The 11,249-nt window shown below is 35.6% G+C and overlaps 3 protein-coding genes across 4 annotated transcripts; 2 read left to right on the forward strand and 1 right to left on the reverse strand.

Moving 5' to 3' along the window:
• The first annotated feature begins 1,423 nt into the window (after positions 1-1,423).
• On the forward strand, positions 1,424-4,618 carry LOC143449656 (uncharacterized). 2 transcript variants are annotated; one of them, XM_076949934.1, is made up of 6 exons: positions 1,424-1,593; positions 2,576-2,785; positions 2,909-3,076; positions 3,158-3,289; positions 3,407-3,636; positions 3,721-4,618. In XM_076949934.1, the coding sequence occupies exons 1-6, from the start codon at positions 1,532-1,534 to the stop codon at positions 3,912-3,914; spliced, it is 996 nt and encodes a 331-aa protein (XP_076806049.1). In that variant the 5' UTR covers positions 1,424-1,531; the 3' UTR covers positions 3,915-4,618. The 2 variants fall into 2 exon arrangements, with proteins under 2 accessions (XP_076806049.1, XP_076806050.1); XM_076949935.1 differs by having other exon boundaries at positions 3,407-3,624; positions 3,721-4,616.
• A 594-nt stretch (positions 4,619-5,212) lies between these two features.
• Positions 5,213-7,169, forward strand: LOC143450674 (neo-calmodulin-like). Its single transcript, XM_076951314.1, has 5 exons — positions 5,213-5,385; positions 5,536-5,652; positions 5,778-5,945; positions 6,082-6,204; positions 6,440-7,169. The coding sequence occupies exons 2-5, from the start codon at positions 5,552-5,554 to the stop codon at positions 6,561-6,563; spliced, it is 516 nt and encodes a 171-aa protein (XP_076807429.1). The 5' UTR covers positions 5,213-5,385; positions 5,536-5,551; the 3' UTR covers positions 6,564-7,169.
• A 33-nt stretch (positions 7,170-7,202) lies between these two features.
• LOC143450673 (uncharacterized) lies at positions 7,203-9,911 on the reverse strand. Its single transcript, XM_076951313.1, has 4 exons — positions 8,340-9,911; positions 8,197-8,237; positions 7,939-8,115; positions 7,203-7,801 (listed from the first exon to the last, which is right to left on the reverse strand). The coding sequence occupies exons 1-4, from the start codon at positions 9,469-9,471 to the stop codon at positions 7,715-7,717; spliced, it is 1,437 nt and encodes a 478-aa protein (XP_076807428.1). The 5' UTR covers positions 9,472-9,911; the 3' UTR covers positions 7,203-7,714.
• Between the last annotated feature and the right edge of the window lie 1,338 nt (positions 9,912-11,249).

Below are 11,249 nucleotides of genomic sequence, written 5' to 3' on the forward strand. Positions count from 1 at the left end.
AAAACGATATTTATGACAGGTTACCAACTTGTATTTGTAAACATTTAAAAGACGACTCTTGGCATGTTGGTTTGGTGTACCACTTAACTCGTATATATACGAAATTCCATAGAAATCTCTTACTCTTTTCCATAGAAATCTCTATGCAATGGTATATAAGCAGGAGGCCGAATTGACGGAAAAAGAGCCAAAATCTCATGACACCTTCCATCAAGAAAGCGGTTGAATTGCATCCAAATATACTATCCTCATGCAGAAAAAAGAGTAGGCTTCTGAAACTACAAGCTTTAACCGGATTTTGTAACCCAAGAATTACCAACTTGTCTCCAAGTTGAATCGTCGTGAAGTTTCTTAACAACTTGATCGAAACGTCCCCAGCACACCTAAAAATTAATCAAATCCAAAAATTACCCCCTTTTATAGTCCAATTTTTAGGTGCAAAATAATACTCCTATGACGCTTACATCTCCAACGTTTTGCAATATGGGTTTCAAAATTTCATGAGGAAATATTTCTGGCTGCCATTTTTATTTAAGCAATTGCTATATCGAGCTTTATGGAATCACCAAGGCCAAATCAAAAGTGTTTTGGTTTGAGTATAAAGTAGAAACACACAATTTAAAAAACGCACAATACTACTTAAAGTATAACAACAGCTGAGTGTTGCAACAGCAACTTTTTCATAGAGTAAAGCAGCATAGTGGACCCTATTTTCATCAAAACGTTTGCCATAATATAAGCATTAAGCATGCGCCTTGGCGAGATCGCGTTTTCTTTTGTAGCAATGTAGCTACGTGAGAGGGTTTAAGTTGAGATCCTGGAAAGCTTACAGATACCGACATATATAGTGTAATCAGTATACCTTTCAATAAGATTTCTGTGTTTTTTACCGCATATATAACGAACCTAGTGTATTCGTAAGATAGAGATAAAAATAAGTGAACAAGACAGACAACCTCCCGTGAGAATATGAAAGGGCAAGTAAAGAAGTTTCATGACCTTCCAAAAAATAAAACAACAGCAGCAACAAACGGCAACTTAATATTTCGTGGATTAAGCACCTTCGAAAAAACCTGCAAGCGCAAACATTCTCCACTTTACAATTCTTTGTAATGTCCAAATAGCCAAAAGGTTCCAAGTGACGATAAATATTACTTTAATTTTAAACGGTTGCTTAAGGGGCAATTAGGTTTACCATTTTCGTTAATTTATAGTACAGTATATATAGCTAGCATCAGGACAATAACATAAGTGGAGATTTTAGATCAAGAAGAAGTTCTAAGTAAAAACCATTAGTGAGAACACTGACCACTTAAGATGGACAACGTCCATTTTAACTGCTTCACTACGGGTTAAAGTAATCCTTAATTGATCGTCACATAAGGCATTTAATTTGCAGCAGTGAAAGAAAACTTGAATTTTAAGCAGCGAGACCGTGTCGTTTTGTAAGGATCAGCCGTTTGCTTCCAACCGAAACATAACAACATTTTCGAAAGTTCGATGAAAGATTTTGAGATTAGATTAGACAAAAATGGAGCACAATAGATCACGTGCAATTGTTCACTTGATAGATTACATGGACTGGTTTTTCAGGTAAATATTGTTAGCTTGTAGTCGCTTATTTGACTGCTGAATAGCTGTTTGTATAGCTCCTGTCTCTATTTAAAGAAAAATGTCAAGCATAAGGCGTAAACCCAACACAGCAAACTCAGTTACAGTAGAGCGGATTCGCAGTTACCTCTGCTCTTCACAGTAATTACACATTTTAATGGATTGATGCGAACAAGTTTAAATGCAACGTTAGGCCACTTTATGCTGCTGCCGTTTGTGCCGTATAGGAAGTCGTATCAGCCATGAATTATGCATTCTTTTATTTGCTCTTGACAGAAAGCACTTCGACGTTTTGCATTTCAGATGTGTTTCCAATGTTTTCTTGAAATTTAATCACCACGGTAATTTCAGAATCTCTCTCAGGACTGTAGTTTGTTTTTGATGTCCAAATAAACTTAGTATTTTATTATGGAATTTTAACATAGAAATTGTCTCGACAGCAAGTTCTTTTTGTATCATTGGATTGCATCATTTTGCATCATTTTGTATCATTGGCGTTTTTTGACAGTATCATTGGATCTTTTCCATCTCTTGTATAAAAATAACTGACATCTTATAAAATGTTAATGAATATGTTATTGCAACGCACGTTGCATGAGTGCTAAAGAATTAACCCTTATTTATAGTCTGATAGAGTAGATGTAGTTCCATAGTAGGTTTACAAATAGACCTAGATAGTATATAAATCTATCACAGTTGTGACTTAAAGCTTGCGTGTCAATAAAACTTAAAATAATTTATTTTCAAATAGTCCTTTAGGTAGGCTATAGCCATAAACACATCCAGTTGTTCAAGTTAATTGAGATAATCGATACAGGTCTTACGTAGGTTATCGTATACTATAAATGAACAGGAGAAATGTGCTATATGAAAACTATATCTGAAAAAAATTAATTTCGTGTTTGTGCACGAAAAGGCAACAACTAATGGTTTTTCTACTTTTGAAAATGTTTTGTTTTTTTAGGGACATTCCCAGGCAGGTTCATAGCCGTGTCCGTAACATTTTCAGTAGCGAACAGGCGGAGGTTAAGAGATCTAACACTATGGGAAAGAAGAAATTGCAAGAACAGTACCACATGAAACGAAAAACACATTTATCCGACGGAGACTTGGATCAACTGCGTGAAACCTTTGATTTTTTTAATGTCAACAACACGAAATTCATGGAGCTCGGGTGAGAAAAGATTAAACTTGAAGCGTTTAATTGTAAGCGGTAAGAGCCATTTTCCTGTTAATTGGCCCTAAATGCTTTTCAAGGTCGCAAAACAAAGGCATGTTTGTTATGTTTTGTCTTTAGAAAACTAGATATTGCTCTACGGGCGCTAGGTTTTAATCCGCCAGACGACGAAATGCAGGAATTGAAAGTTTTGCTTGAAGTTGATGGGGACACGACCCTAGATTTTAGCGAATTTTGTATGGTTGTGGAGCATCTTAAAGATGTCAAAGGGAAGCAAGGAGAGCTGAGGTTTATCTTACTTATGAAAGCTGCATCACTTTATAAAAATTAAACGCATATTCTAATTTTTCATCGACATCCTTTTTCTAGAGATGCTTTTAGACTCTTTGACAAGCTTTCTCCTGATGATGACGATGAACATGTAAGCGCCGAATACCTGAGAGAAGTTTTAACTACTGAAGGTTCAAAAATGTCAGAGGAGGACGTAAAAGAGCTAATTAGGTAAATTATCATTTATTTATGTTATTTTCCCGAAGAGTTTCTTATAAAAACAACAAATACACTATTACTACAGACACTCTATATGGCCAATATAATCGTAGATATGCTTACATTTAGCTTGGCTGATCCCAGCGGACACGGACGCATAAAGTATGATGACTTTATTGACATCTTAATAAACACAAACACAACTAAAAATATTGAAAACGAAAGCAATACCCTTCAGCAAGTAAAATCTTGTGCATTGGCGACATCTAGCGAACGGGGAACCTGTTCCAAATCACTTCATCCCGAACATGTGAACGATCAACTTGAAAGAAAAAGTTTTTCTGAAGGTTCATTGCTTGGTACCTAAGAGATGACTTTTAAAGCGTATTTACTCTTCTAATCTATTTGAAATTTCTTGTCTAACGTGGTCGTTTTTTTTTCAGGTAACTCCCAGCCAAGCGAAGTAATTGACACAGTTGCGAAAGCCGTGGCAGGGCCAATGCTCCTTACTAGCGCCATTATTATAGCTATGACAAAAGATCCTCCGTCTAGAAAGAAAATCGGCTGGCCTGCCATACAGAAGCATTTCCTGTCGAAGCAAGCTAGAGAAAGATTAGGCCACGAACAATCCAACTAAACCCTACTTTTAATCACGGTGTAAAGCGTTATTATATACGCCTTGTACTACGTGTCTGAATGAGAAAGTATTTCAATATAAACTTCCAAACAACGATCAATAAAAGCAATAAACAATAAAACAATTAAAGTAATAAATCTATAGGTTTTGCAAATACAGAAACTGTAAATACTGTAGAAGTCAATCCGTTTTCAATCTATTGCCTGATATCTTCCGCATTGTTTCAACATTGTTCTGCAGCGACCTGGATGGTATTTGTTAGTGCCATTACATCATTCCTTGCAAAAGTGTTTTTGGTTGAAGTTTATGAGTTTGCTTTTTGATAATTAATGATTCCAATTTTCGATTGATATTTGGAAACTTGATTTGAGTAACTTCATGTGAAGACTCCTTCTAGCAGATTCCCAGGTTGTTTTCCAGCATCTATTGTGATAAGAAATCGTTATTGGAAATACCCGCTTCTTAACCTTAACACTGATTAAATTAATTATTTATCCCTGTCCCGATGAGTCAGCTTTAGCTATATGTATGTCCCATTGTCTAAACATTGTTTTGCTCGCTGCACCTGCTAGGACTCACAGCGTTTTTCATGTCGAACTTTTTAACTCCCCTCGCTTTCACGTTATATAAGCTCGCACTTCTACCAGCGAGCGCAGTTGGCCGAGTTAATCACCAAAAATAACCGATGAGCTATCTAAGTTAGACATGGCGATTGCAATTCAATAGAAATCTTATATGCGTTAATATTACCTATGTTCTTGATTAAACATATTATTGGGAAAGTGTATTGAACCTATAATGAAAATATTTTCTTGTCAACTATTTCTGTTGTAATATTAAAACCTTTCGGCCGACAAAAGGTTAGTTAGAGTATTCTAACCGCACGCAACAATGGAGTCAGATGATTACATTCAACAGGTAAATTAAGTAAAGATACTCTCATATTTCTTCGGTTCTACCTCTGCGTTTGGTAAGGTTGCAATACAATCGAAATTGGAAACCAATCAACAAGCAAAAAACACCAAGATGCCACAAAATCAATAAAATAGCTAAAGCCCAATTTGTAGACGTTTCTTTCAAATTTTTCCCATTCATAAAGACAAAGTAGTTTTTTTATAGTTCAACCATTGCAAATCAACTTATCGTCATGAAATGCTACACTCTTAGTAAGCCAGTATTGGCGGCAGTCACCCAAACCTATTGTTTGCTTCGTTTCATTGTTTCCAGTTTGTAGAATTGTGAGTAGGCTTTATATTAAATTGTGAAACCCTATATAGCCTACGCTTCACAAGTATGGTATTGTGTGGTGTATATCACCGTAGTCAACATTTCTAATTGATATTTAGCTATAGCTGAGCTCCCTTTTAACGTTGAGGCTTATAACTACTAGGCAGCGTGAAATTCGTTGACGAAGGAATCAAACATTGTTTGTTGTTCCTTTATACTGGGCAGTAAAAGAGATCAACAAACAGTAAGTAATTAGCCTATATGTTGACATACATCTTAAAAAGCAAAATGTCAAGCCTTTGATGTTTAAAACCGATTTGCTTTAATTGTGTCGTGCACTGTTTGGCATATTGGTGCCCACAGGTAATAAACCAGAAGCTATCAATTATTATAGATCAGGAGCAGCCTAAATGCAAAAGCAACCCAACATGGAGCGGAGGTCTACTTTTGCGGACTTGCATGAAATATTTAATTACTTTGACGTCAATCGAACAAAAACTATAGATCTTGGGTAAGATTAGGTAACTACAATGTCAGTTTTTTTATTGAAGCTTTAACTTTGATCTTGACTTCTTATTTATTTCTAACATTACTGATGTTATAGAATATAACGCGCAAAAACATTTTCACGTTAAGCAATCTCAGGGTGGCTCTGCCAGCATTAGGATTTAATCTCGAAGACGAAGAGTTAGAAGAATTGATAGACTTATTAGAGGTTCAAAATGACACGACACTGAACTTCCGCGAATTCGTTATGGTGGTTGAGCATCTAAAAGATCTAAAAGGGGACGAAGAAGAATTGAGGTGAGGATGAGATCTATTTTAAATTGAAAAAACAATTATAATTGTCTGTATGTATATGCACGCTTGTATACATACATGCAAACATGAATGCATGACGATGAATATCAAAGTCATATTGGCTCTATACCCACCACAGAGATGCCTTCAAATTTCTCCAAGAAAAAGGTAAAGAAGGATACGTCAACTGCGACGATCTAAAGAAGCTATTAACCAGTGATGACGTAAACATGGACGAAGAAGAAGTTGTACAACTAATTCGGTAAGAGCTTCTTCTCTGTAATACTTTTAAGGAAAGACCATAATGGAATGTAAGCTTGTAACTACTGGATTGGAAACACTGTTACGCATGGTTATGGTTTTTTCTAATATCGCTTAAATTGTTGTTGAATCTATTTCATGTGTGCATCTAGTGCATTTGTAGCTTAAGCATAAATTTCAAACCTTTTGGAAACGATTTACATTTATCTCGATCAAACTTATTTTTAACGTTTAAGCGTTGCTGATGCCCTTGACACCGGATTCATTAAGTATGATGAATTTATTCAAACTATAATGGGTAACCGGGACACCACTTCGACAGCATCTGCTGATCGGTCCGGACCATCCAGCGCACCATGACACCAAGTGACCTCACGGAACAAAGCAATAATTATTTCCTGACTGGGAAAAGCCAATGAAAGTACTCAGTTTTCTTCTTGTCAGGGGTGAAATTTCTTTGTTGTCACGCAGATGATTAAGTTTTTACGTCTCAATACATGAAAACTACTGGGCAGTCGCCGACCTCGACAAGAGTCTTTAGCCCATTGTCAGCAACTGTCACCGTCACAAAGCAATCTCTGTTTGCACCCTAACCACCTTCACACTTCCTCATTGGTGACCAGCGACCTTGAGCGTGCAAGAACGTTTTCTTCCAGCAATGGGAAGATCCGGCAAGGCAAGCAAATCACGAGGTTCCTCAAGCTCTTTATGGATATGTCCAACTCTAACCAGCATCAATCTGTAACCCTACCGCCATTCTGGTATTTTAAAAAAGATTGCCTTTGTTAATATTGATATGAAGGCAGTTTTCTTAAAAAAAAGAAAACCATACGATGACTGCCTAGTGCCTCTACTATATTTTTGTCTTTGTGGTATAAAATTTTAATGTATTTTATGTAACCAACAGTTATTTTTGGCGTTACTACCATATAACAATTATCCTGCAATACAGTAGTCTGTTGCATATATTCAAAAAAGTTATTAAGTTACTGCATCCTTGTTTTATTACGATAAGCGTATACTGTAAACCGAAGCCTATAGCTGACGCGATAGTTAAAAAAATGTAAGTTTACTAAGAACAATATTTACGCTGGATAACAATTACGGCTTTGATATGCGTTAACAAAATTTATTTCATAAATAATAAAGAGCATTCAGGATATTGTAAATACAGAAAAGGTCATTCATAACGAAGAAACAAGATTACTGTCATGTGATGACAATTCTGTTCTATAATGAACATAAATTATTCTCTCTATAAGCCTGACTTGATTAGCTGTATAGATATAGGCCAAAGCATTAAAAACACGATAACAGGCAAGCAACCAACAAAAAATTCATAAACATCTTTTATAGGAGACAGCAAGCAATAATATGAGATAGCACTTGATAATGAAAGTAACACTGCATTTTTGCACATTAGAAAATAAATAATAAAAATAATTTCTTATTGCTAAAACTCAGTTTAAAAGCGTTAGTCTACACCTATTTCTAAGTTTCGAGTCTCAATTTCAATCCTGGGAATCCTTCAGTGTCTTCATAAAATTGTTGAATTGATTTTGCTCCAAAGTAGTCATTAACTTGTTTAAAGCGTATATCTGAAAAATAATAACACGATAAAGACATTCGTTTTTACTAGTTTAGGCAAAGTTATGTCAAAACCCCAGAAAGGAAGTAAATATATTCGTGTTATATAAATATAAGTAAATATATCTGCAATCATATTGTCATTTACCCTTTTTCTTTGCTCTTGCTTTTGCTGGTCCAGTTGTTCTTTTTCCAAAACCTTAGCTGCCTGTTGCTTCCTAAATTCCGTTCGTTTTTGTTCCTTTTCGATTTGCTCGGTTATTAATTGATAATTATTGCCATAGTGATGAATTAAGTTAAGTCTGTCACTCAAAGTTTTTCCAGTCTGCTTGCAAAATAAAACATGTTTACTCCGACAAAGTAGGTGAGACAAAGTTGTTTATAATTTCAACAATCGATCACTTACCTTTTTCCATTCTTTTTCATTTACAACACCAAAGGTTTTGCCTAAAAAAGTATTAACAGATTAGCACATTACTACCTAGAATCGCGGTGCCTTATCTACTTGTTTTGCAGTTTTACATCTGCTACGTATTGTATATAGGCTACCTCCGTAAACTTGAATGATTGCTTTTCGTTGTTCCGCTTTGTTTAATTTGTCTGGCAGGGAAGTGATTTGTGACAGCTTAACTGTTGGCGTGGGAGGCAAAAGAATTCCCTCCTTTCGTTTCGTTGATGACATAATTGCACTTACTGTGGACTGTCTAGCATCGGGCATGGACCAGCAGGCGTTCCTTTTAGGTTGCCGGTACGGAGATCGGTCAAGATTTCGGTAATTGTGCAAACGGTCAACGGCTGGTTTTAGCTGATTTTGGTTGACCGATTCACCTATTCTAGGAGGAAGGGCAAGCTCAGCGGAACTTCTACGTTGATTGACATCACTTGTCTGGCGATAACCATACGAAGATCTACTTCCTTCAGTCCTATATCCCACGATGGTAGACGCAGTGCTTCGCAAATTGATGCAAGTTCCTGATTTATCAAGGTTAGGCTTATTGCTAGCTATCTCCGACGTGTAAACTGTAAAGCAAGAACTCAGTTCCTTTCTAACAGGTAACATCAAGTCATCGCGATGTTTGCAACCTTGTTTGCTTCCTTTTCGTTTGGATCCGCTTGATTTATGCCGCTTTTTCTTCCTGGAATTCGTTCTACGTTTTCCGCTTCTTTTGTGTCGAGACTTAGAGAAGACTTCGTTGCTTTTTTCTAATAAACCTTCATTTTCAGATGCAGGTGTACAAGATGTACTTTGCTGGGAGCTGGCATTACATCTTGCAACCTCAGAGTGGTGATGACGGTGCCGTGAAGCTTCTTTTAAAGTCAACAAGGAATTACTTTTTCGCTTTGATCCCGAAGAGTAGGCTTTTGTTGAGGCTTTTTCAGAGATATCCTCAGAATGAGGCTTAGCATTTGTAGCAGTATAAAAGTGACTGGACGAAGCTGCTGCAAGCTCACTGTAACGTTTACTAAGGACACTGTCTTCCTGGATTTTCCTTGTAGAATTTTTCTTCGCAGGAGGCCTTTCCGTGATAAGCATTTTCGTCGCAACACAATGGTTGATACAGGTCTTGTTTAAAGCTGGTTCACATTTTGTTTTTAAAGCAAACGATGACGAAGAACGGTAAGTAGAAAACTTTGGAACTGAAACAAGTGGTTTGGTGTTTGTGAGAATCTTGACATCCATAAATGGCTGGAGGCTTTTTTATTTTTGCAGGAAGGAAGCTATTATAATACTTTTCATTAAAAGCAGGTAAATTTCTCTTAGCTTGAGTTCAGTATTTATAAACTTTTTTCAACGCAATATACCGGTAAGCACCAGTATTATTGAAAAGCCAATATCTTGAAACAAAGATGGGAACATGTAAGATTGACAACGTGCAATTTTAACCTCAAACTACCGTTAAAATGATGTCATACATTCCCTAACTGCATTAAAATGTTGCTATATATAAACAAGTAAATCAAGCTTATAGGCTACCATAGCCTAACTAAATGAGAGTCCTTCAGACCTAGGCCTAGAATAAAAGAGTCTAAACTAACCTAGGCTTAACCGAAGCTTGTTTTTAAACAACTCTGAAAGTTAAGTAAGTCAACTGAATCAAGGCAAAATAATGCTGTAAAAGTGTGCTATCAATCAAAGTTGAAGTCTTTGTAAAAACCCACATAGCCCGGCATGATCTTTGGCTTCAAGAGTTTGAAGTGGTAGTCATAGATACTTACTTATTAGCGTCTCTTAGTGACAAAAGTTTATTTTTTTATTGCCGGGTTTGTAAAAAATTATGATAATGTCAAAATATATTGGGACATGTATTTTAAATCAGTAAACTTATTGCTTGCAACTTATAATTTATTTTAGCCAAAAAATCCTCTAAATGTGAAATAACTTATTATGCTTAATCCTAACGTATTTAACGAAAATTTGTAATATAAACTGCATTGTAATTTCTTTTAGAATAAAAAATACGTTACAAAATTCTGGGTTATTAGTGTAACATCAAAGGTTTTGAGAATAAATGTGAAAAAAAGCAATACAAATTTTTTTTAAACCTAACATTCCAGTAAATACTGAGTGTGAATTTAAGAAACATGACAGCTAGGAGTCAGTCTGGACTTCTATACATTCTGATAACCAGGTTAAGCAAATATCGATGTTTGTTGGAAAATGTTTTCAGAGTCAACTAGGAACAGGCCATATTCTATGCAGATCTCTCATGACATAATGATTAAAAATTTTAGGCACTATAATGTTTGGTGCAAAAAGCAGTTTCAGTAACAATACAAAAATTGTTAGGCTATAGTGGAATTATCTAGTGAATGTTTTGTAAGCTGCGTAGAGCGTAGGATATCTTTTTTATTGTAAACTGATAAATTAACAACTTTATTAATACAGAAACTTAGGATTTTTTGTATCGTATTTAAATCACTGATCGGTTTTATACTTTCCTTAACTGTCGATGAAACCACTGTAAATATAAATTTTAAACTGTGTTAATTGCTTTAATCACTATAAGCTCATCGCTGGGTCAATTGTGTAAGGCAGACACAATTTGATACTGGATTGGTTATATCTGTAGGCTACCGATACAAGTAATAACTGGTCTTAAATTCAACAAATTCAAACGTTAAATTATCATCATATTTTTTCTCAAGTTAGGGTTATTCCCATCATCACAACATTGTTTTTTTTGTGTACATTATTGAGATTGCGACATATGCGCGTGAAATACTGGTCGTATTTACATGAATCACGCAGTATAATTGTACACTCCCTATCGTTCTGATTTTATATTTTTGCTGGCCATGGAAACAGTGACGTACTTGCATTAAATTCCTGTAAAAACAGGAAATATACAAACCAAGCTTTCGAAAACAAGTTTGCCAAATACAAATGTCCACAGTTGTAAAAATTAAGACATCTGTTTCTCTTGGCAACCAAAAAAAGATTTATACGTCAACGTTTTT

Source organism: Clavelina lepadiformis, chromosome 3 (assembly GCF_947623445.1).
Source record: "Clavelina lepadiformis chromosome 3, kaClaLepa1.1, whole genome shotgun sequence".
In the NCBI taxonomy this organism is placed as follows: Eukaryota; Metazoa; Chordata; class Ascidiacea; order Aplousobranchia; family Clavelinidae; genus Clavelina; species Clavelina lepadiformis.

What these genes read in the sequence shown, in the direction of transcription:
- LOC143449656 (XM_076949934.1), top strand. Translation starts at nt 1,532, where the DNA reads ATGGAGCACAATAGATCACGTGCAATTGTTCACTTGATAGATTACATG. An exon ending in TACATGGACTGGTTTTTCAG is followed by an intron (nt 1,594 to 2,575) that starts GTAAATATTGTT and finishes TTGTTTTTTTAG; the next exon opens with GGACATTCCCAGGCAGGTTC. An exon ending in ACGAAATTCATGGAGCTCGG is followed by an intron (nt 2,786 to 2,908) that starts GTGAGAAAAGAT and finishes TTTTGTCTTTAG; the next exon opens with AAAACTAGATATTGCTCTAC.
- LOC143450674 (XM_076951314.1), top strand. Translation starts at nt 5,552, where the DNA reads ATGCAAAAGCAACCCAACATGGAGCGGAGGTCTACTTTTGCGGACTTG. An exon ending in ACAAAAACTATAGATCTTGG is followed by an intron (nt 5,653 to 5,777) that starts GTAAGATTAGGT and finishes TTTCACGTTAAG; the next exon opens with CAATCTCAGGGTGGCTCTGC. An exon ending in GAAGTTGTACAACTAATTCG is followed by an intron (nt 6,205 to 6,439) that starts GTAAGAGCTTCT and finishes TTAACGTTTAAG; the next exon opens with CGTTGCTGATGCCCTTGACA.
- LOC143450673 (XM_076951313.1), bottom strand. Translation starts at nt 9,471, where the DNA reads ATGGATGTCAAGATTCTCACAAACACCAAACCACTTGTTTCAGTTCCA. An exon ending in AATCATTCAAGTTTACGGAG is followed by an intron (nt 8,238 to 8,339) that starts GTAGCCTATATA and finishes ATACTTTTTTAG; the next exon opens with GCAAAACCTTTGGTGTTGTA. An exon ending in AGCAAGAGCAAAGAAAAAGG is followed by an intron (nt 7,802 to 7,938) that starts GTAAATGACAAT and finishes ATTATTTTTCAG; the next exon opens with ATATACGCTTTAAACAAGTT.